This window comes from Schistocerca piceifrons, chromosome X (genome assembly GCF_021461385.2).
Source record: "Schistocerca piceifrons isolate TAMUIC-IGC-003096 chromosome X, iqSchPice1.1, whole genome shotgun sequence".
Lineage (NCBI taxonomy): Eukaryota > Metazoa > Arthropoda > Insecta > Orthoptera > Acrididae > Schistocerca > Schistocerca piceifrons.
Genome location: NC_060149.1, coordinates 774,908,312 through 774,934,682, shown reverse-complemented (window position 1 = coordinate 774,934,682; position 26,371 = coordinate 774,908,312). Strand labels below are relative to the sequence as shown.

The window sequence follows — 26,371 nt, the reverse complement described above, 5'->3', positions numbered from 1 at the left end:
CGGACAGTGGGGGTGGGTGCCAGGTGTGGACCGGACAGTGGGGGTGGGTGCCAGGTGTGGACCGGACAGTGGGGGTGGGTGCCAGGTGTGGACCGGACAGTGGGGGTGGGTGCCAGGTGTGGACCGGACAGTGCGGGTGGGTGCCAGGTGTGGACCGGACAGTGGGGGTGGGTGCCAGGTGTGGACCGGACAGTGGGGGTGGGTGCCAGGTGTGGACCGGACAGTGGGGGTGGGTGCCAGGTGTGGACCGGACAGTGGGGGTGGGTGCCAGGTGTGGACCGGACAGTGGGGGTGGGTGCCACGTGTGGACCGGACAGTGGGGGTGGGTGCCACGTGTGGACCGGACAGTGGGGGTGGGTGCCAGGTGTGGACCGGACAGTGGGGGTGGGTGCCAGGTGTGGACCGGACAGTGGGGGTGGGTGCCAGGTGTGGACCGGACAGTGGGGGTGGGTGCCAGGTGTGGACCGGACAGTGGGGGTGGGTGCCAGGTGTGGACCGGACAGTGGGGGTGGGTGCCAGGTGTGGACCGGACAGTGGGGGTGGGTGCCAGGTGTGGACCGGACAGTGGGGGTGGGTGCCAGGTGTGGACCGGACAGTGGGGGTGGGTGCCAGGTGTGGACCGGACAGTGGGGGTGGGTGCCAGGTGTGGACCGGACAGTGGGGGTGGGTGCCAGGTGTGGACCGGACAGTGGGGGTGGGTGCCAGGTGTGGACCGGACAGTGGGGGTGGGTGCCAGGTGTGGACCGGACAGTGGGGGTGGGTGCCAGGTGTGGACCGGACAGTGGGGGTGGGTGCCAGGTGTGGACCGGACAGTGGGGGTGGGTGCCAGGTGTGGACCGGACAGTGGGGGTGGGTGCCAGGTGTGGACCGGACAGTGGGGGTGGGTGCCAGGTGTGGACCGGACAGTGGGGGTGGGTGCCAGGTGTGGACCGGACAGTGGGGGTGGGTGCCAGGTGTGGACCGGACAGTGGGGGTGGGTGCCAGGTGTGGACCGGACAGTGGGGGTGGGTGCCAGGTGTGGACCGGACAGTGGGGGTGGGTGCCAGGTGTGGACCGGACAGTGGGGGTGGGTGCCAGGTGTGGACCGGACAGTGGGGGTGGGTGCCAGGTGTGGACCGGACAGTGTGGGGGTGGGTGCCAGGTGTGGACCGGACAGTGTGGGGGTGGGTGCCAGGTGTGGACCGGACAGTGTGGGGGTGGGTGCCAGGTGTGGACCGGACAGTGTGGGGGTGGGTGCCAGGTGTGGACCGGACAGTGTGGGGGTGGGTGCCAGGTGTGGACCGGACAGTGTGGGGGTGGGTGCCAGGTGTGGACCGGACAGTGTGGGGGTGGGTGCCAGGTGTGGACCGGACAGTGTGGGGGTGGGTGCCAGGTGTGGACCGGACAGTGTGGGGGTGGGGGGCGTTGGAAGTGGACTATAGGGTTATAATAAACCACTCCTTTCTACGATCATAATTCAAATGCAAATCTTATTACTCACATTAATACTTCAAAATAAAACTCCAGCATGTCTATTACTGTGTTACAAGGATATGTGACACATGGAAGTGGCAATAAAACTGAACTTACATTAGGGTTAACAACATGTGCTCTGAGGGGCGATAGGAACAAAGGAGAAATGTTACCCATTTTAGTCAATGCACTGAAATGTTGCACAAAAGGGCTATAAAATCACCAACTTTTTCTAACTGCAGTTCCAATTGATACCATCTGTCAATAATAACCATAACATCTTCACCTACATAAAAGGTCTCAGAAACAGTTGTGAAGCAATGTTACAAGTGTACAACTCTCAGTATGTGATAGGTTAATTTAAAAACACAATTATACTATTATTAGTGGAAAATATTCTATATTTCGAATTAATGACAGAAAAAACTTGTACACTATTTACTTAGCATCTAGGTTTAGTCAAAAATTTCAAATGTAAGCTGGGTATAGCTACATATTTCTGCAAACTAATAACAGAATACTATTTTTAGTATTATTATTGCAAGCACAGTTTTTTTACCTGTGGATGAGATTTGTAAGAGGTTCTATCAATTTTTTACCAAGCCGAGGTTCCAAAGGGGTCAGAGCACCAAACTGAAAATAAAACAAAAGAATGTGAAGGGTATCTATATGTACTTTGCTACGAGAAACTGACAGGGGAAAATTAGAAGCAACTCAACCAGTTCATGTTACCTGGAGATGAGTTCTATCAAAGGCTGCGAAAGTTTACGCCCAATTTTCGGTTCTATGTGAGTCATAACTCCAAACTGCAAAGTTGAAACCAGTATGAACAATGAAGTGCTGAGTCAGTCACCTTTAAAAGTGAAGCTCAATCTACAGATATAAAATTTCATCCAGGTCTGCCACTTTGAATTTATGTAAAATGATGTGCACATAGAAAGAATAGGGGAAACAAGGTAGCACATTTTATGCTGACTTAACACACACGTTGTTACAATGGATCTGCAGTTTACTTCAGGAGTATAAACTGAATTAATATGGGATTATGTAAACAGTTTAATAGAAATATGCTGTGCTGATTTTCCTAACTACTGAAAGAAATGCATGTGTCACCTCATTCTGGATTGAATGGTTAAATGCAGTAGAGGTAAAATGAATGAAAATGTGTTTGCAAAAACATTATTATTATTATTATTATTATTATTATTACTACGACATCTACAAGGGAAGTTTTTAAAAGTGATAGAGAAACTTTGATTTTTGGGGACATTCTCTCTGCATCTTATAAAAGTGCTGTCCCTCAAGCAATATGCGCAATTGCATTCTCTCAAACCGCTAATGAAGTCACAATATTTCGTATATGGAAAATTAGAGAGCCCCTACTGGGATCTCAAAACAATGGTCCTAGGTTTTCTTTGATTTTGGAAATAGAAATACATCACATGGATTCAAATGTCAGTTGAGAGATGGATGTCCGAATTTGGGAGTCCTCAATACACTAAGGTGACAAACGTCATGGGATACCTACTAACATTGTGCCAGATCTTTTGCCTAGTGTAGTAATGCAACTTGACATGGCATGGGCTGAACAAGTAGTTGGAAATACCCTGCAGAAATAGTGAGCCATGCTGCCTCTACAGCTGTCCATAATTGCAAAATTGTTGCTGGTCCAAGATTTTGTGCATGAACTGACCTATCAATTATATCCCATAAATGTTCAATCGGATTCATGTCAAGCAATTTGAGTGGTCAAACCATTCACCCAAATTGTGGGGGCTTTCAGACAGTCATTTTTCCCTCGCTCCATTTGTGAGTGGAACAAAATATCCTCTGCCATGCACCGTACGGTGGTCTGCAGAGCATTTATATGTAGATGTGGATTACAAGATAGTACTAAACTTCTGGAGCTTGTCACCGCATTTGAATTGTCGAGAATGTTTTTCAAACCAATCGTGAACAGCTATAGCCTGGTGACATGGTGCATTGTCATCCACAAAAATTCCATCCTTGTCTGGGAACATGAAGTTCATAAATGGCTGCAAATTGTCTACCAAGTAGTTGAACATAACCATTTCCAGTCAATGTTTGGTTCAGTTGGACCAGAGGTCCCAGTCCATCCCGTGTAAACACAGCCCACATTATTATGCAGGCACAACCAGCTTGCACACTGTCTTATTGACAACTTAGGTCCATGGCTTGTTGGGTATGTACCACACTCAAACCCTACCACTAGCTCTTAACAACTGAAATCAGGACCATGCCACGATTTTCCAGTTATGTAGTGTCCAACTGATATGTTCACAAGCCAAGGAGAGGCACGGCAGGCGATGTGTCTCTAGCAAAGACGCTCACATCAGTCGTCTGCTGCTATAGCCTATTAATGCCAAATTTCACTGCACTGTCCTAACGGATACATTTGTTGTATGCTCCACACTGATTTCTGTGGTTATTTCAAGCAGTACTGCTTGTTTGTTAGCACCGACAACTCGATGCAAATTTCGCTGCTCTTGATCGTTAAGTGAAGGCCACTGCATTGTCTGTGGTGACAAGTAATGACCGAGATCTGTATTCTAGGCACACTCTTGACACTGTGGATCTCAGAATACTGAATTCCCTAGCAATTTCTAAAATGGAATGTCCCGTGCGTCTAGCTCTAACTACCATTCTGCGCTCAAAGTCTGTTAAATCCTGTAATGCGGCCATAATCACGTGGGAAACATTTTCACATTAATCACTCGAGTACAATTAACAGCTCTGCCAATGCACTACCATTTTATACCTCATGTATGTGATACTACCGCCGACTACATATGTGCATATCACTAGACCATGACTTTAGTCAACTCTGTAAATGCCTATTTTGTGAGCAACCATTGAGCAGGCATGTTATGCTACTAGACCAAGGACCCATGCTGATGTGCACCGAAATACTTCTCTTGAAAAGTTTTGGAAACCATTCTACACCATATCCATCTATGGCTATTGCCTGACCAAGCACAGTGTGTGAATACAGTGGCCCTAAACATTTTTTTCCCAATTCTTTTGTATTCCCTTTCAGGAGAAAATAATAATTGTAAAGGGTTATGCTTAGTGTTACGTTATCATTTTTTCCAGGTACAAGAATTGCTCCATTAGTTACCCTCTGCACAAGAACGTGATACAGAGATTGAAATTCATACAGAAAATGATTCTCAGGCAGAAAATGACTGATCAAGCCTCATTAAGCTGCTAGATCAATCTCATTTATTTTTTATCATTTTCTTGTGGCCCACATTTCTAGTCATCTCATGTCAAACTGCACAACTAGAGAGAGAGAGAGAGAGAGAGAGAGAGAGAGAGAGAGAGAGAGAGAGAGAGCAGTAACTGAAGTCCTATGCAAAATTCTTTTAACACTTGCATGTTCTATTTTTATGTTCTTAGCATTCTCACTTTGTTTTGTTCTGCACACGACTATTATAACACAGAGAGCATAAAATAAATGCATCTACATATTGTTCTGATTCTAATGGTTCAAACAATATCTTCAATGAGACTGTTAAGAGGTAAAACAATGGATGGAATACTTTTGTAAATACAAGTTTGAAATAACTTCAGAGAAAGTGCAATACATAATCACATTAAGATGATATATACCCTATTTACCAAAGTATAAGATGACAATGAATATATGGCCCTCCGATTTTTTTTAAGAGCTCCTTGAGAAAATCTTATTTTTAACACACTCTTACTAATCAAAATTGTAATTTTGTTGTTTTTGATTGATATGAAGTATCTGCCAAAAAAAGTTATCATAATACCTATTCTAAACTTATGCAATTTATTGATTATGTACATTTTGACAATACAAGGAGAAATAAATAAACAAAAAGAAATGGTTTACACTAGGTATTATCTTCACTTTTTTCCTTACTACCTAAGCCAGTTGTCTGGGGTCATCATCATCATCATCATCATCATCATCATCATCATCATCATCATCGGCATTACCAGTCACAGTTTATTTATGCCCATGACATGTTTCGAATGATTAAACCTTGATCAGGTGGATTTACATGTGTGGGTAACTTGTGGCAGTCTCCAATGGTCACAGGCTCCTTTCTCCATCGTAAAACGACCCGTAAACTTTCATATAACACATGTGATGTGTTACGACAGAGAAAGGAGCCTGTGACCACTGGAGTCAGTGCCACGAGTTACCCCAAAATCTTAACACAACACGGACATGTTGTACTAACACAAGCAAACGCACTGGATGATGGAGGTTTAAACTTTGAAACGCACCGTGGGTATACAAAACAGTGCCTGGTAACAGTAAACTTTTTGTTTCACTCCACATCAATAACAGCCATGGTACAACCTAACCTAAAATGTTCACATCATTATTGGTATCATTATCTGGGATGATAGTGACACCTATGAGAGGTGAGTAAAGAGATAAGGTATTCTTATATACAAGCAGCAATGAAATTTATAATCTTGGCTATCACCAATGGTGTATCCTCAGAACACAGCCCCCCTGCTTTTATATTCATGAAGCTTTTCACTTGGCCTTACAAGGAATAGTGGAACCCCTCCTTGACCTTTCTAACCATTTAAAAAAAAAATAAATAAATAAACACAAAGTGGCTGTTGGGAATCAAATTCAGGACCTCAGCATTACTAGCAAAAATGCTAATCACTAGCTCACGTGACCAGCTCGTTTTCACAGTTGTATTATTAGCTTTTAGTGATGCGACATTAGAAGACTTGAAAGGTTAAGTATCACACCAAAAAATAGTGTGTGACAACTGCTGTAGAATAGATACTGTGATGGACGAGGAGACAAAATATAAAGCAGTCAGTCAACATAGTTTCAAATGAAGAATCAGCATTATCATCTGCGATAAACACCAGACACCGAATCAACAGTCACCACTGTGGAAAATAGCGACATCACTGGAAAAAGTAGTTTTACAGTCATTGCCTGTGATGCGTTGTGAGCATCTAGTATCAGAAATATTTTATGTTCTGTTTCTGTTCTTGTTCTAAATGGCCACCTCATTCAGTCATGCTTAAAGACATGTAGCATGTCACTGTGCTCCACTTTAAAGAGTACTAGAGTGTACACTATTGTTACATACCCTCCCTACTACTTTGATGTAAACACAATGGGGCTGCCACTATTCCCACGTTACCAGTTTGTTTTGACACGCAAAAGATACGGTAATTTGTTATGAGTACTAGGGTGCAGTTGTTGATATTCTCAGGAAGACAATTCTATCAATACTTTCCAAGTTCTTGCAATAAAAACATTTTTTGATAATATACGTAAGATGTTCAAAGCTAATATATTGTATAATGAAGGCTGTTATAATTCAAAATAGTTTGCCACTATTGTGGCACCACCAACGCCAGTTTCATTTCACATATTTCACACTTTACATAACTTCATATTATTGATATTTGTATGGGGGACACCACATACCATAAGACAGCCTCAACTCATGGTAATCAAATCATAACGTGCAAAAGATTTTATTTTCTTTAGAAATAGGAATAAAATTCTTTACTAATGTGTTTAAAAACAAAATCTCAAAATCTTCTTCCCAATCACTTAATTTTTTAGCAATTACATGTTGTGCTTCAAAATGCAAACTCAATGTAATACACTTATTGTTATGCATCATCATCACATTAAAGTGGCCCAACGGATGATCACGTCATTTTGTTAAACTGTCAGATATTCGGCAAGAGAAGCAACCATTCAAGTACTTTTAGTAGAGCAGTTGTTGGGATCACTCTACTACCTAGCTGACTAACTGGCACTTCCATTTTCTTAAATCCCAGGATCGACCAAAATCCATGACAATTTCCAAAACGATTGCCTGATTAGTGGAGTTACAAAGACAAAACAGCAAGGTCACCTGTCCCTTCTCCCTTGAAGAATCCATGGCCAAAGGATTCCACAAGGAGAAATGGATGGACAGCCAATTCGATCTTTTGTAGTATCACCTGAGTCAAAGAACCATATAAGTAGTAGAGTGAAGGAAATGGCTTGTGGTCAACTTCTGATCCCAACCAGTGGTCTCCAAGTCACTGTAAATTAATGGCTGGCTGCTCGGGTCACATAACTGTAAAAGCGACAAACTTTTCATGAGGGTAAAAAAACAACTTACTTGGATAAAACATAAAACCAGAACTGCTGCTTGGACATCATAGTCTAAAAGCAGAGGCAATAGGTCCCAAAGCATCAGTGTTTGCTGCAACACAGCACAGTTGGGGCACTAACAGGATATGGGCCACCAACAGAAAGGCAACACAACAACAATGGAGGAGGTCCTCTCACCTGAGGATGTTACCACAGATCAGTCAAGTGTTGCCAATACAGACCAGGCAAAGCATACGAAACTTCTTTCGGTACCAGCGTAGGGAAGATCATAGTGTACCCTTTTCATTGTTTGTAGTTCATAGTAGCAATAGTGTGCAATACTCTGCTACAATCCTACAAAAGGCAAAGGCGCAGTGCCAACTGCGAGTCAGATCCCGGTATCTGTATCTCTAACATTTCCTGGTTGATAGCCATCTTTGCTACCCAACTGCCAAGCTCAATCCCCATAATCCCAATACAAGCAGAGGAATACAGTCGAGCTCTCAGTACCATGGATGTCAGGAAGAAGACTGTGAATGGTCAAAACCAAATGATTCTGAGGGTAGCATTTGCTAGTTGAGGTTATGGCCTATAGGCTGCATGGAGGCTTACTGCAGATAACAAAATTTGCATGAATTTCTCTTGATCCATCATGGACAGGGGACACTGGCTAGTTAAGTAATTGTCAATGCCAATTAAATTCTCCTACAGCAATGTAACTGAGATTTATGTTATTTTATTTTGAAGGCTACCACTTTCGGCATTCCATTATGCCGTCTTCAGGTCCCATATGCATCTCTCCAAATAAACTAAATGTCACATAGTGCCATATATCCCTGGATGTCATGAATTCAGCCGTTTCACTAGTGCTTCATTCGGCTGAATTCACGACATCCAGGGATATATCACCTCACATATTTTGGAGTTCATGAACAACACTCCTTGCCACAAGAGTGCGCTGTTTTTACATTAGAATTAGTGGCAATTATCTAAGCCCTCTGTTGTACTTGCACTCAACCTCTTGCAAATTTGTCAATATCAATGAAATACTCAAACAGCCATCTAACTGAGATGTTATTTTAATTTGAAGGCTACCACTTTCGGCATTCCACTGTGCTTCTTCAGGCCCCGTATGCATCTCTCCAAATAAATGATAATGTCATATAGTGCTATATATCCCTGGATGTCATGAATTCAGCCGCTTCACTAGTGCTTCATTCGGCTGAATTCATGACATCCAGGGATATATGGCACTATATGACATTATCATTTATTTGGAGAGATGCATACGGGGCCTGAAGAAGCACAGTGGAATGCCGAAAGTGGTAGCCTTCAAATTAAAATAACATCTCAGTTAGATGGCTGTTTGAGTATTTCATTGATATTGACAAATTTGCATGAGGTTGAGGGCAAGTACAACAGAGGGCTTAGATAATTGCCACTAATTCTAATGTAAAAACAGCACACTCTTGTGGCAAGGAGTGTTGTTCATGAACTCCAAAATATGTGAGGTCACAGCTGATATGACTGAAAATGACTGACAATCTTTGAGACATCTATATTGAAGACTTTTGAACCAGTCAATTTGTAAAGAACTGAGAGGAACAAATGTTGAAATGCAGAGAGATCTACTATTTACTTTGGGCTGAAGGATATGTCCAAGCAGATTTTTGAGTGAGTTATCCAACACAGTTGGGAGACCCGCAAAGATGACCCAGTGAGAGGGATCGCAGATGTAGGTTACTTTTGTGGTACATAAATTGCCTTGCTGCAGAAAAGGATATGGCAGTTTCCTTGTTCATGTTAGCTGCAAACATGTATGGCTTAATGCTGTAATAAATGGTAGTATCTAACCTGTAGAGGAGGAATGCGAGCCTATGCCAGGAGACTGCCCATGATGCTCATTCAAAGGTATCAGTCGCAAGTCAGATCCTCCAATAGTTCGTCAGGTACAGTAGATGTAATGTTGATGGATATGGGTTCCGTAAAGAAAAATAGGGTGGAGTAGTCAGCACCTCAGAAGATATGACTGAGGCAGAGGTGAGTTTTAATTTCAACTCGCACACCTTTTTAAGTGTGTGAATACGTGGTAGCCACATCAACTAGGCATCAAATTAAAGTCCCAAAAAGTGAGATAGCAACCACATTGAGCAGTTCATTATTAAGGTAAAGTTCTGGATGTGGATGAACATTTCTGCAATGGCAGAAGTGCATGCTGTAGCTGGCATTCAGCAACACTTCTGGTGGAAGAACAGGGTAATAAAAAATTAGCTTGTTGACCTATGTGGATGGTTAGACCATAGGCTCCACACCCACTGCAAATCCATTGACCACTATCGAAAACTAGTAACACTCAGCACAGACCCCGTGAGACTCCACTCTCTTGTGTACGATTTGTACTTTAGATGTTTTCGCTTTAACACAAAACTGCTAATGAGAAAGTTTCATGTAAAAGTCAGGAGGGGGCCACTGAGATCCCTCTCATATAAAGTTGGAAGGATGTTGTTGCACCACTGATAGTAATAGGTCTTACTTAAGTCTAAGAAGACAGCAGTGAGGCATTGGTAATGGGTAAAAGCTGTCCCTACAGGAGAATTAAATTATCAGTTTTAAACCAGTCCTCCTGAAATCCCCAGTTGGAGTTGGGCAAAAGACCACTTGTCTCACAACAGCAAAACAGTCACTGGTTCATCCGTCATCCAAACAACTTGGACAGAAAATTTGTGAGGCTGATGATTCTATAGCTGTCTATTCCATACAGGTTTTTACTCAGTTTAAAGACTGGGACAATAGTGCTATCACTCTACTGGGTTGGGAACTCATCTTACAACAAGATATGACTAACGACCACAAGAATGTGGTGTCTGCGATCCGCAGATAGGCATTATAGCATTTAATTGCGGATCGTATCATGTCCCAGGTATTGGTTGTGAGAATGCTGGAGAGTTTTCATTTCCTAAAAAGAGCATTATATCGTTCCAGCCACTGTGTACTGAAGGACGACCTGTTATACTCTGTCTTTCATCTAGATGGAAGGTGGAGGGGTAGACGTCAGATGCAGATGCTCAAGTGAAGTGAGCCGTAAAGTGATCTGCAATAATAGTACAGTCAGTACAAAAACTGCCATCTAAAAGGTTACCAGGAAAACTGGTTGCAGCCGGCAGCTGTAGATACAACACAACTTAGTCCATACCTGTGAAGAAGAGGCATGGGTCACTACGGCAGTAATATATGTTTCTCAATATTTCTTCTGGTGTTTTGTGGACATGACAATCTGGAAATGATCACTGTCACAGAATTTATCACAGATCCTTCATTGATTAAGGGAATTAGGCTTCAGCAACAGACAGAGAATAATAGTTGAAATGTGCCACAATAAAATGAGTTGGAATGCTGCTGTTCAATAAATGTAAGTCAAGGTATGTGATACCTTGTTCCATTAGATTGCCTTGTTCAAATGTTCTAACACTACTCACAATGGGTTGTGGACATTGAAATCATCCAGGAGGAAGAAAAACAAATGTAGCTGACCCATCTTGTTAACTATCTCCTGAAGCATCAGTTCCCTGCTTGGAGGGAGATATACAGTGCTCAGAGCAAAATCTATAGTTGTCTGTATGCAAACAACCACACTCTCTAATGCTGTGTTGAGTGTACATTCATATCTCTGTACATTTTTAGTGATCAAACACCAGACACCATCTGATGCTCATTTACAGCCAAATCTATTTTTGGAATAGGAACAGTGATTACGTAGGGAAGGGGTACATGTTTTATGGAACAGAGTTTCCTGAAGGATAATATACGTTGATTGATAAACTGACAAGAAGTGTGAAAATAACCATTATCGTTCCACTGGATAATGGCAATAGGTGTACCCAGATGTAATGGAAAGGAAGTATGAAGATTGGTCACATTTTGCTTTCTGTTTGCACCATCTGTTGAGTAAGTACAATGTCCACAAGCATTATTCCAGTGTAGCTGGCGCCACTTTGTCAACCTTGACCTGTGGTCTTTTCCTTGTATTCATTGTTCTTTTTGTATTTAATCTTCTTGTGGAGTTTTGTCTCTGGTTGGGGTATCAGGTTGTACACCTGGAACACAGCACAAGAGCACTATTCTGTGGCTCATAGCTCGCATCTCTATCAACCACTGGCTGATATCATGCCAAGAAGTAGTGAGAGTCTTCAGAGTATGCCCAGAGAGAGGTAACCCCCTGTTGGTGGATGACAGCTGGGTAGGACTCTTTCCCATCAGGGCAATCCCTGATGCGGGTGTAGTGGGAAAAGGGGGAGGAGATATTGTTCCATTTACAAACAGATATATTCAGACAGCCACCAGTGCCCAACAATGGTGAATATGTACATGTCTTCACCCTTACTATAAGGCTTACTCACCATTACTTTTCAAGTAATAAGTTCTATTCGAAATGCAAAATAAAAGCACCTATGTATCTTTTGGCATCTGTTGTATATGGCAGACAAAATGGATACTTCACTACTCCAAGTTTGCATGCCGTTTTACATCTGTCTGCAAAGTGAGGACTAACATCCTGGACCATGTTGAGGCTCTTGTGAGCAGTGATGATGACAGGAATGTCAAGGAGCTCCTCACAGGAAACAATGCCTGTGACAGCAGCTGTTGCAGTTTTAATCAGGATACGGCTACTTCACATTTTGCTTATTGGGAGGGGGACTATTATTCACCAGTTCTTTTAAATCTGCTTTCCTCTCATTGCGTGGATATGGAAGAAACAGTCTTGGGACCATACCTTTCCACACGGAACTTATTTTCTCTACTGGGAATGCTGGGGTCTTGTGGCCGCCAGCACGAGGTTTTATCCTTTTCATCACACACTGTCTGCCATGGTCCAGGGGCTGCTCTCCCCATGGGCGCCATCATGTCACAACAATGGCTGTCCAACATGATAACCGTTTCCCATAGCCCCTGTGCCCCATACGCAATAAGCAGATATTCCTTGGTATGTATGTGGAGTTGTCAGTTCTGGCACCAAGAGTACGATCCCTGCATTGTCAGGAAGCTATTACTTTTTGGGTATCTGACAACCCCCTTCCCAACTTACAATGAGCTGTCTACCATGTTACATGTTGTGCACCTAATTCAATCCACTCACACAAAAGGTGTTTAACTTAGGACTGTACAATGAGTGGAATGTATGCCACATTTGGTGGCCTACCCTGCATATTCTGCACTACTGTAAAATTTTGGAAGAATGGAGGTAATACATGGAAGAGGGGATCATACATGAGTTAATGCAAATGAATGAGGAAAAAGAAGGCTACAAACAATGAAATAAGCAATTATAATCAGAATCCCACAAAAAAGCAAGCTATCAACAGGGAAGCAATCCTACATACAAAGTCAGAGAAAACAAATAACCAGAGAGTAAAACTGCAGTGCAGATAAGGAGTAAGTATTGCAATGGCTTGGGGCCCTATGTTCACCACACATGTATCCACAGACGAGTTGCAAGCCCCATGTGTGTAACACTAATACAACTGCACCTATGGTGCAGTAGGTCTCCAAATGTCGTTTACTACCAACTGTTTTGATTCAACAACCATCCAACCCCATCAACACTGAGTGCACCCATATAAGTAAGTGTACACCAGGTCACCGAAGGACTTGTCCAAAAGCTAGCAAAGTTTCAATTCTTTCCTGTGTGCCTGTCGAAAACTCAAAGCCTGAAATAACATATGTTGAAAACTTTTATTAGTTATGTAATTACCACACAGTATATGAAATTTTTTATGATGAGGATCTGAAAAGTTATTACTCTTCCTTTCCTGACAGTGAATAGTCTAATGATGGATTCTTCCAGTAGATGCCTCTGTAACACATACAATTTTGAAACGAGTGACTGTCAGCTGTAGGGAAACCTCCTTTAGATTTAAGTACTTGTTTTTGTAAATGCTATTTCACGTGTTCTAAGTTTTACAGTTGCCAACATTAGAAACTGTTTTACATGCAGCATGTGGCACCATTACAGGATTACTGTTCTTTCCACCAAATAATAAGCAAATAGACTGAAAATAATGTGATTCACTTAGATGCTGCCAAAGTAAAACACAAGGAAGATAGTGGAAGAGCAGTTGTTATCCACAAAGTCAATTCATTAAACATGTCAAAAACATCACTGCAAAAATTTTTGACGGAACACAGTTCTATTCCCCAATCCCTTGTCAGGAAAAAGTTTTTAATGTTGCCACTGGGCCAGAGTCATACAGTATTTTTTGAATGAATATACCACAATTTGACTGCATATTTCTATACACTTCTTGTGTACAGTCAAGATTTTGGTTTTCACGCCCTTATCTAGTACAGTGTTCTTAGAACATTAACATTATTTTCCTGTGTACTGTGCAGGATGACAAATACACAGTTCAACACATTTGCTTAATACCGACATAAATGGCACAAAATTAACATCTTGTAGGAATGCAGCGCATTATCATACAAACTCATCATGTCTGGGAATGTCAGTATGTGGCACAATGGGCAAATGTCATGTTTAACTTGGTTCTTCAAGTTAAAATGTCAAAGAATTGCGTAACTTTCTCCATGATATAAAGTGACCAACTAGAGACTATGCCATAATATTCTCCTCAAGCTTCTGAATTAGAAACAATTACTACAGCGTCTACGTATGACTAACAAAATTTTGTGCATTTGTCATGCTATAATTTTCATGCAGTTTTTTTAGCTTCTGTATCATATGCCCAACAGGCCACTTTATGAACTCTGGAGAAGGGTACATATGGACCAGTATCATTTTACCCCCTCCTACTACATTTGTATTCAATGCACTGGAAAAATTCGGTTACCAAGCTATAATTTCCCTAATTTTAACATGATGGTTATTTCTTGATATGTATCCGAGGGGAAGAAAGAGGTTTTTCGACTTGTATTTGGTAATACAAACTATTAGATTTTCAAGAGTAAATCTGTATGTTGCACAAAGTCTTTCATATAGTCCACTTTCAGTGAAATTTTATCACCTCCCCATCGAAGTTTGAAAAGCTTCATTCACACAGTGTTTACTTCATAGTTATTATAGGGAAACTACTATACCATCACACCTAACAACTGACTTTCTCTACTACACTTAAATGTGCAGTCAAAATTAAAACCACATTTAAGACAATGATTCAAAGCACCTGATAAAAATCAATCCCATTACTTATCAATGCTCTGTTTTCTTACTTATTGGCAAAGATGCTGGTTTTATTGTTTTAAAAATATGTCTCCTTGGATATTTTTTCCTAACGTATTACAGTATCAGAGTTACAGTCTACTGCAGAGTTTTAATATGCCTACAAGATATTAACACACATTTTACTGCAGAGTGGAACTATGACTTTAATATGGACCTTTGCCTTTTTGCAGACAACTGGAATGCACTGTGTGTGTGAGCTAAAAATATGACTGACAGTCTTGCGTATTCATTTAACACATCAAGTACTTTAATATTGGATTTTTTTAATAAATATTAATTTATGGGTAATTTAATGCCTCTACATGAAAAAAGAAGAAACCACTTATTTTACACAGTTAAGTTACACAATTGTTTAACTCACCAATTTAATAATCTTTATAAGCATCCAGTTGTTGGTAGAAGTGGTCATCAGCTTGAAGAATACAGGTGCTAAACTCAGATAATTCTTTGGATTCTTGCGAGCTAGTTCACAAACCACATTTACAGCAGCTGACTGCACACCTAGAAACATTAAAGGTAATAAATGGGATTAGTAATAACAGTTGCTAAATTAGTAAATCAGTAATTTAGGCCATTAAATAATTATTTTTAGCAGTAATATCTACATCTATACTCCACAAGCCACCATACGGTGGATGGCGGAGGGTACCCTGTACCTCCTTTCCTGTTCCACTCAAAAATAGAGTGAAGGAAAAATGATTGTCTATATACCTCCGTATGAGCCCTAATTTCTCATATCTTATCTTCATGGTCCTTACACAAAATGTATGTTGGCAGCAATAGAATCATTCTGCAGTTAGCTTCCAATGCTGGTTCTCTAAATTTTCTCTATAGTGTTCCTCAAAAAGCACGTCGCCTTCCCTCCATGGGTTCCCATTTGAGTTCCTGAAGCATCTTTGTAACACTTACACGTTGTTCGAACCTACCGGTAACAACAATGTATCAAGCAGGCCGCCTCTGAATTGCTTCGATAACTTCCTTTATTCTAACCTGGTACGGATCCCAAACACTCCAGCAGTACTCAAGAATAGGTTGCACCAGTGCCCTATTTGCAGTCTCCTTTACAGGTGAACCACTCTTTCCCAAAATTCTACCAATAGACTGAAGTCGACCATTTGCCTTCCCTACCACAGTTCTCACATGCTCATTTCACTTCATATCGCTTTGCAACATTGTGCCCAGATATTTAAATGACTTGACTGTGTCAAGGATGACACTACTAACACCATATCCAAACATTACAGGTTCGTTCTTCCTACTCAACCACATCAACTCACTTTTTTCCACATTTAGAGCTAGCTGTGATTCATTACACCAACTACAAATTGTGTCCAAGTCATCTTTTATCTTCCTACAATCACTCAACTTCGACACCTTACTGTAGACCACAGCACCTTCACCAAACAACTGCAGATTGCTGCCAATCTGGTCTGCCAAATCACTTATGTATACTGAAAACAACAGCGGTCCTATCACACTTCCATGGGGCACTCCTGACGGTACCCTCATCTCTGATGAACACTCGCCATTGAGTACTACATACCAGGTCCTGTTACTTAAGAAATCTTCAAGCCACTCACATACCTGTGAACTTATTCCATATGCTCGTACTTTCGTCAACAGTCTGCACTTGGCTACTATGTCAAATGCTTGCCTGAAATCTAGGAATACAGAATCTGCCTGCTTCCTTTCAGCCATGATTTGAGAATAACATGTGGGAAAAGGGCAAGCTGAGTTTTGCATGAGCAACACTTCCTAAAACTGTGCTGATTCGGGGACATAAGGTTTGTGGCATCAAGAAAATTTATTGTGTTCAAACTGAGAATATGTCTGAGGGTTCTGCAGAAAACTGATGTTAGAGATATTGGTCTGTGATTTTACAGGTCCATTCTTTTACCTTTGTTATATGCAGAGAGTCACCTGCACATTTTTCCAGTCGTTTGGGACTTCGTGCTGGGAGAAGAGATCTGTGATAAATGCAAGCTACATAAAGGGCCAAATTAATAGAATTCTTTTTTATAAAACTGATCTGGGATTCCATCCGGACCAGGTGATTTGCTTGTTTTCACCACTTTCAATTGTTTCTCTATGCCAGGGATGCTGATTGCTATGTCGTCCATTTAGGAGACTGTCCAATCGTCAAACGATGGTATGTTTGCACGATTCTCCTGTGTGAATGATTTCTCGAATGTGAAATTTATAACTTCAACTTTTGTTTGCTTTCTTCAACTGCCACACCCAGACTGGTCATCAAGGGACGGAATGGCAGCCTTAGGCCTTCTTAGTGATTTTACATAGGACCAGAATTTTCTCGCATTCTTTGCCAGATCTTTTGCTAAAGTGTGACAGTGGTAGTAGTTGTATGCTTCGCACACAGATCTTCCCACAGATGCATGAATCTGCACTAAACTTTTCTTGTCGTCATTAGTGCATTCCCTTCTGAACCGAGAGTGCAACAGCAGCTGCTTCCTCAGCATCCACCGAATTTCATTATTATACCATGGTGGGTCTTTTCCATCCTTTAATCACTTGCTACGCACATAACTCTCCAGACGATGATTTTCAGTCTGCTTTAACCTTGCCCGTAATTCCTCTACATCCATCTTACTGGAACTAAGCGATGTCAATTCACTGTCTAAGAGAGATGCTAACAACTGCTTACCTGCTCTACCTAGCGGAAACTCTCTCCTAGCCTTCTTGACTAATTTATCAACTTTTGTAATTGTAACTGCTATAATGAAATCATGATTGCTAATTCCCATTTCTACACTGACACTGCTGATAAGAGTCCAGCCTACTTGTAGCTACGAAGTCTAAGATATTTCCATTGCACGTGGACTACTGAGCTAACTGCTCAAGATAGTTTTCAGAAAACATGTTCAAAAGTATTTCGCATGACTGTCTGTCTGTCTGTAACCCCTGCAATGAATCCCTACACATGCCAGTCTATACTCCATTGGTTAAAGTCGCCTCCAACTAGTGTTGCATGATGTGGGTATTTATGTGCTGCTGACCATATACTTTCTTTAAATTACTCTAGAACTGTCATAGAAGAACTGGATGGCCAATAAAAACATCCAACAATTAACTTGTGTTTTCACCTACACCTACACCTATGCGACCAGGTAACTTCACAGTGACATTCTACCTCGACCTCAATAGAGCCAATGTTTTTGTCAGCTGCAATGAGCACTCCCCCTCCTATTGCCTCTAATTTGTCTTTCCAATATAAGTTCCATGACTTGCTAAATATCTCTGAGCTATCCACCTCGGGTTTCAGCCAGCTCTTGGTCCCAAAAATAATTTGATCACAGGAACTTTCCTGCAGTGCAGTAAATTAGGGAACTTTATTACAAATACTTCAATAGTTTACTGATAAAATTTTGACAGTCAGTGAGTCTTTGTTCGGAACACCATCTGACTTTCCTTGCCGTGTACAGACTGATGAGTGTTCATCACAGCACCTCAATTGCTCCCTAGTCTAGTTCCCCAAAATCCATGTAATCTCTCTGAATGTTCCAAGAGCAGACAGTGCTTCAATTTTTAGCATTAATATGCTTCACACAGTATAATCACTACCGAGTGGCATTACCAAAGTGAATGAACCTCATTGTATATTCATGAACTGTTCACTTTGATGCTATGTGACAATTCTGAGAGAAAAATTATCAGCCTTAGTACAGGGGCAGGGAGTGGGATTCGTCCAAAACCATCTGTCACAAGGCTGAATCCGCCATGAACAATACTATATATGGATCTCAGCTATAATGATGTTGCCGAGTTGTACACCGAGCTGCAAGTCAGCCAGAACCACACAAAAGCCGTATAGAACGTGAGCAGAAATGGTCTGTCTGCGCCCCAAGACCTGCAGCTACTATAGTCTGACATTCAGTGCCTTTAAGTCTCTTGGCCTCACATGAAAACAATAGTTTTTAATTCACAATGTCACCACACATTCAGAGTTCAGACAGGTTAAATATTCTAACAAGAATGGTTTAAACCATCCCCAACACACTTTCTTACATTAGACTTTTAGTCAATGGGATCACTTCCTTGTGTTTATCCTTGGTCAAATAGTGGTTTAAAAAAGGAAAGCCTTTCATTTATCATTCAGTATTCATGTTTTAGAAATTCTTTATTCAAGTCTTTGAATTTCTCTCTCTACAAATTTCTTCCTACATAGGTGATGACCACATTTGCACCAAGTGTTAACAATATTTCAACTCAGGTTTAGCTTCACAGCAGTCCCTGCTTTAGTGCACTTCGAGCTGCATGGCCTTCAGGCCAAAAGAAAAATAAAATGTTCATTTCCCCTTTCATGACAAAGTTCCCCGATTTCGTTCATTTTATTATGATTCTCTTGCACGCAGGGCCAAAGCTTGAAATGCCTGCTAATGGATTCTTTCAATACCCTGGAGACAGATACCTTTCAGCCTATTATGAAACAGTTCATTCCCAGCCAAATCACTGTTTCATATATATAGAAAATGTTTACGTATTTGTTATCAGTCAATATACTGCAGCCTTTTTAATGAAGGCTGCAATTTATTTGAAAACTATCAAATGAAATGTGTAAATACTGTACTTCAGGAAATAATAGCATAATTTTATTTAATGATGAAGGTGGGGGAAATCTTAAGCCAAAAACTTCAAAAGAATACTAATAATATTTTTGTTCCTTATTTGGCTGCCAAATCCATTGTAAATAGACACAAAAACTGAATTTCTAAGGTATGTGTTCATTCTGTAATAAGTTGTTGATGCAATTTGATTGGAGCCTTTCTTATGTACTGCCTGAAGCCATACAAGGACAAACATTTTGTCCTTTTCCTTACAATTCTTTATTAGTTCCTACACCATTAGTGAAATTGTAAATGTATAATCTGCATAAATAATGTACACCCAGACACAGATATGACGACTCTTCTGATAGTCAAAGACTAGTATTGTTCCTTCAACAACATTATGCTTTACATGTTCAAGGAATGCAGACCTCATTTCGATAAGATTTGTTTTGAGAAATCTTCCACGCAGCAACCAAAGTCTGGAAATATGCGTAGAATTCTAAAGAAGTTAGTGTCATTGGCTGGTGTGCTGCAGGTTGCCAGTTAAAACTCCACCACCTGCATTTACTTGTCATTAAGCATTTCTCCCTTCGGGAAGGTTCTTGAAATTTCTTATATTTGTAATGTTTGTATATTCTGGAGTGTTCAATGTCTGGACAATTAGCTGCACACAGTTTCCAAGAGCTCAGTTCTGTTCTGACTGTACATTGGTCTTTGTAATAAGCGTGTTTTAAGTGCTAAGTGTTGAAGTGTTGCGCATCACTTATGACTCTGCTTTCAGATTTGGAATTACATGATGCTATTTGGTGGGTACGCAAGGTATTTCAAAACAGCTGTATCATTGTGGCTTGAATTAGACAATGAAAAAGCTATTGACTACACAGACAGGAACTGGAATACAAGCAGGACATTGCTCGCAAGGCTCGTATTTTCAGGAAACAATGGATTTCAAAACTGCAACAAGTCAGCTGCACATTAGGCATCCAGAGATGCTGCCAGGACCCGACCAAATGGCTGAAAGTATTTGACCGAGTTGCCAAGTACAATATGTGGGATGAAAGATGTGTTTGGTAAATGTGTAGTTTTTACTTGGATAGCACAGCCCATCAGTGGTTACAGAGGAAGGAAGAGAAATTTGATAGCTGGGGCAAATCTTAGGCTGTACTGAAGAAAATGTTTGGTGATAATTGACAAAGTTCATATAGAAAAATAACAATTTAAGAACAGGGGGCCAAATATCTTGTGGAAATGACAGTTGTGCATACGGAATGTTTTGGCCCTACATCAGATTGTAAATTCAAATATGACATAAGCTGAAAAAATATCACTACTGATGAAAGGAGCTGTAGAAGACATGTAAACAAGCTCTTTCAGTAAAAAATGTCACAATAACAAATGAATCCATAAAGTGGCACCAATACATCAAGAAAATGCTACAGAAAAAGTGGCAGATGAAAGATGTACAACCAACTCCTAATGTTGTCCCTATGGCAGACGTGGAAGACCACTGTAACCTCGCATCTCTCATATGCCAGTTTGTAAGAGAAGAGATACAGCATTTTGTGGCAGCTACAACTGTCGGACCGTTTGAGCAAGAGACAGCAGCCATGAATGTCAAGTCCATGAGGCAGGAGGAAATAGAGGAGGATGAAGAGGGGGTATACCAATCTTTAGCACCAATCTCCACCACCATATGAATGCGTCGTAAAGAATGTACTCTGCTAACAAATGACCCAGCCATCAAATGACAACCCAACACCTGACCAACGCAGATACAACCAAGTCCTCCAGCAAGAATAATGCACTATAGAAGGACATACATTTGGAGGACAGTGGCCAATACACTAGTACATTTCCACTGTTGATGCCCTGGACGCACTGTATGCTACTGCAGATATAGAAGATGAGTTTTTGATGACTACTATGCTGCAACACATCAATCTTCACAACAGTCCTACTCATGCCAGTCAAACACAGATGATTATAATCTACCTGTGGGACAGAGCCCATCACCATACCCTTGATGAAGTCTCTTGCCACTTGTCTAGCTGCTGAATTCAGGAAAACTAAACAAGACTACTACGCCATCATTGATGGCCAACATGTTCAGCTCTTAGTCAACTTGGGGGCTTATTTTACTGTAATGTTCAATGCTGACCACCACCATCATCTCCAGCTCAAGAAGACTACATTCTGTGATGCGACAGTGTGATATGACAGTGATTGTGCTGAAGGACACAAATGGGACACAGGAACATGTTTTATGAGAATAACTATCAATGAGAGAACGCAGCCCTTCAAATTTATCATTTTAACGGAATGTAGTCAATATTTTACACGGATGGGATGTCTTGCAAGCATTACAATAAGTCAGACTGTGGAAGACATGAGCTCCACATTGACAAAGTTATTTCAACAAGTACACACAACAAAGGTCGCTCTGGCCAGTTGTTTTCCAGTTAGGATGTGGTTCCCCGTCATCACCAATGAGATGAGTTCCAGTCATCGATCTAGAACATCTGTGAAGCTCTTGTCAGTTGCAAAAAGCTACTCTGGCTCACAAAAGAAATCTACATGCCAAAAACGGTCATAAGCATTGGAGGTGGTCAAGAGGAATTACAGATTACTAACTGTCACAAGAGCCCACAGATCATCCTAAAGGTACGTGCATTGGAACAGTCAAACCAGTTCAAGAAGGGCAGATTAATGTCACTGATGAAGAATTGCGCATCACTACCATTACAGATAAAGTAGGGGAGGAAACTACTCTCAAAACTGCCGATGCACCCTAGCCTGATTGAGGAACAAAGTTGAACAGTGTTAGGCATTCAGTGCCACTTTTCAGATGCTTTCAAACCTGGAGTGGAGAAAAGACAGACCAAACGGCCCATGGTGCACTGTATCACCAATGGGGATCATTAACCAAGTAGCCAGCACTCATATAGTGTACTGTTGGCTAAATTACAGATAACCTGGGAGGAAGTGGAAAAGGTCCTGCAACATGACATCACTGAACCTAGTGTGTCCTTGGGTTGTCTGCTGTGGTCCTGATGAAGAAGCAGTGTGGCACTTGGTGTTTCTGCATCGAGTACTGATGACTGGAGGAAAAAAAGAAAAAGCTGTCTACCCAATGGTGCGCATTGCTGACACCCTAGACAGCTCGAGAGGAGTGCAGTATTTCTCAACTATGGACATGTTGACAGGCTACTGACAAATAGAGGTTAACGAAGCTGACTGGGAAAAGACTACCTTCATAACTCTTGATTGTCATCATGAGCTCCACGCTATGACATTTGGACTATGTAATGCTTCAGCCACCTTCAAGCATATGACCGGCAACTAGCTTGGACATCACAAACAGACAACGTGTCTTTGCTATCTGGATGCCATCGTTGATGTTCCACAGACATTTGAAGAACATCTAAGCTGCCTGACAACACAACTATGTTTAAGTGTGTTCTGACAGCAGGCCTCCATCTGAATCTGAAAAATTGCCTCTTTGCTGTCCAAGAAATAAAAATCTTTGAATACCCAATGAAGGGTGCTGTAGTCCATCTTTATCCAGAGAAGCAGTCAAAGATGGTCTGATTCCTAGACACGTTTCTGATGTGAAGTTTTCACAGAATTTTCTCGTATTACTGACGATTCATTAGAGGCTTTTGTACAAAGGCACATCCCTTACAAGGACTACTGCTGGAAGAACGAAATTTTCCTGGAACATGGTATAAGAAGTAAATTTCCTTGTCCTTACGGTGGCAATAACATCTTCTCCAGAGCTAGCACTGTGCAATGAGAATACCAAGACAGAACTTCATATCAATTAGTGGTTATGGGATAGATGCAGGTCAAGTACAGAACTAGGAACATGCTCTAGCTTATGCTTCCAGAATACTCTTCATGTCTTATAAGAACTACTCTGCAACAGAGAAAGAGTACCTTGCAGTTGTTTGGGCCATTAACAAGCTCCAGCCATATTTACTTGGCAACCCTTTCACCATCACAATGGACCACTATTCTCTATGCTGCCTGATTAGCCTGAAGGATCAATCTGTTGATTGATGAGATGAGCACATTACTTCATGAATATGTCATCAGAGTGGTATATAACAACTGACGCAAACACAAGGATGCCAATTGCCTTTCACGGAATCCAGTTGTAGAGCACAGCAGTGTGGATGAAATGTCAGTCATTGCTGCATTCAATGACAGCTGCTGAACAGAGGGAAGATCCAGCATTGCTGTAAACCACAGAAGCCTTGAAGAATGAGGAACAAACAATTCACAATTCCAATTAATAAATGGAACATTACACAAGAGGAACTGTCATCCCATGAGGTGGGAATGGTTACCTATCATCTCAGCTCATCTATGGCCAGCTATCCTGCAGTATTTCCAGAACACTTCAACATCTGGTCACCAGGGATTCACAAAGATTATCAGATGCAGGCATTAGTGACTCGACACTATATGAGCTATCGTAGGGGATACCAGTGACGAAAGCACGTGCTACTATTAACTCGGGGCCATCTAACATCAATTCTGCTTGCAACAGCTTGGAATCTACCTCTTGTGGTGGTTCTCGAAGTCAACAAATGGGGATCCACTGACTACCTCACCTTCTATGCTGTCACCAAAGCTGTGCCAACTGAAAGCTGCAGAAATTTCAAGGTTCCCTGTAGAAGATTCATTTTGAAGCATGGAGCACCCTGAGTGGTGACCTCTGTGGACTTCATGGAAGACTTGGCATCAGTTTTTGATGCCTATAAAGTGAGTGGTGCTATTGGAAAAGTTATCAAAATGCTACTTTGGGTCATATAATATTCTCCTTTGCTTGTCAGACATCACATATGAAGTCAAGGATAAGGGCCGTTCATCAACAAGACAAAACTGAAGAGACTTCATCTACGTCCTCCGTGTGAAACCCTACTACAGTCCTGAGGTGCAGATCGACAGGGGGGGGCTTCTCAGACAAGGAAATGGAAGACTTGCTTGATGATTGACAGAGTTTGATGGGAGGTGTTACCTTCGGCGCTAATCACATTGAAGAAGATCTAACAACATGACCAGAACACAATGATCAGCCAGTACTGCTATACAGAGGAAAATGTATATCCAGGGTGTTGTAGCCAGTTCCAACGAGAACTTCTGGAAACACTGGATAGGAGTGTCTCGAGAAAAGGGAGCAGTGCTACAAGCTGTGCTGCAAGCAATGTGGCATAGGGGTTTGTGTCACTGTCTGTCATGCTGTGGGTCACCAGTTCAAACCTAACCAACCACAATTATTAACATTTTGTATTTACCAGTAAACCCCTGACTTAAAAAATTGAATTCCTATGTATGATCAGCTTCAAACATCTGATTGCAAATACATTAATGTGGTAAATATTTGCCTTTAAGCATCTAAGTGAGGAAAAAAATCAAGAAAGGTTTGAAATTGTGCTCAAAGTTTGATGGAAGTTGCTAAATGCTCTCATCATGAAACACTGGATGAATATAAACTAGGTAATTTACATGTAATTTTAACCAAAGGCTAGTTTTTCATGCATCTAAATGGTTACGACGACATATTTCCTGATTAGTCTATGTACGGTAGTCTTCAGGTCTGATGATAGTAATTAGATGGTTTTAATAGTGCTGTTTTGAGTGGCTATTTTTGATAAGTCACTGATCATTTCATTATATCATGATAGCATATCCTTTGATAGACACAAATTTGATCTGCTTTCAGAGATATTTGTTTTCCTTTTTAGCACTGATGAAATCCGTAACTAGTGGTTTAGATTTCTTGAAAATAGCATGTGTCTGTATATCTTTGAGTAAGCTTATGCAATCCATTGAAATCAAAATGTTTCTAATTCTGACATTCTGCGAATATTTTAAAGCTGCAAATATAGCTGACACATCTGCTGAGAAACTTGAAATTTCACTAGGAAGCAAGATCAGTTCTTTGTAACCTGTGGTTGGACAAAGGAATGCACACCCACTCTGCCATTACCTGGTGTTTTGGAGCCATCAGTATAAACACCAAAATCTTCTGGGAAATTATCAGCAATGCAGGTTTTTTTTACTTAATGTTCTACTCCAGCATTTGCTTTTGTTGTAACATAGAAGACATCAGCTACTGATAATATTTTTTTTATAAAGGTAGTCTAAATTAGGATATCATACAAGGGTGTATTGAAAGTAATGCCTGCGAATTTATTATGTGAAAATTCAAACAGCCTTTAAAGTAAAACCAACATTTATTAACATTCTACATATTTATTCTTCATCTCCACATATTTATTTCTCAACACAGTCAGCCTGGCAGCAAATACATTTCTCCCAGCGAGAGACTAGTTTGTTGATACTGCAGAATGTTTGACTCTGTTGACGAAGCCACAGACTAGCCTCTGCTTGCATTGTTTCATGACTATTAAAGTAAAGTTCACGAAGATGTTCTTTAAATTTTGAAAGCAGATTGAAATTGGATGGGACCAAGTCAGGATTCTATGGGAGATGATTGATGACAGTGGACCCAAGGCATCTGATTGTTGCAGATGTCGCAGCGCTCAAGTATGGTCTGGCATTGTCATGCTGCAGGAGAGTGTGTTCCATGTGTGTATCTACATCTACATCTATATGGATACTCTGCAAATCACATTTAAGTACCTGGCAGGGGGTTTATTGAACCACCTTCACAATTCTCTATTATTACAGTCTCTTTTAGTGTGTGGAAAGAATGAACACCTATGTGATCCGCATGAGCTCTGGTTTCCCTTATTTTACTTTGGTGATCGTTTCTCCCTATGTAGGTCAGTATCAACAAAATATTTTCACATTCGGAGGAGAAAGTTGGTGATTGGAATTTCGTGAGAAGATTCCGTTGCAACGAAAAAGTCTTTCTTTTAACGATCTCCACCCCAAATCCAGTATCATTTCAGTAACACTCTCCCCCATATTTCGCGATAATGCAAAATGTGCTGCCCTTCTTTTAACTTTTTCCATGTA

The 26,371-nt window shown here is 41.1% G+C and overlaps 1 protein-coding gene across 1 annotated transcript in view; it reads right to left on the bottom strand.

Moving 5' to 3' along the window:
- The window catches only part of LOC124721568 (AP-3 complex subunit delta-1), a 269,083-nt gene that overhangs the window by 169,294 nt on the left and 73,418 nt on the right, over positions 1–26,371 (bottom strand). The window contains exons 7-8 of the mRNA XM_047246607.1: positions 15,178–15,317; positions 2,012–2,085 (exon numbers count right to left, since the gene is read on the bottom strand). Of these exons, the coding sequence (XP_047102563.1) occupies positions 2,012–2,085; positions 15,178–15,317 (214 nt within the window). The remainder of the gene's footprint in view (positions 1–2,011; positions 2,086–15,177; positions 15,318–26,371) is intronic.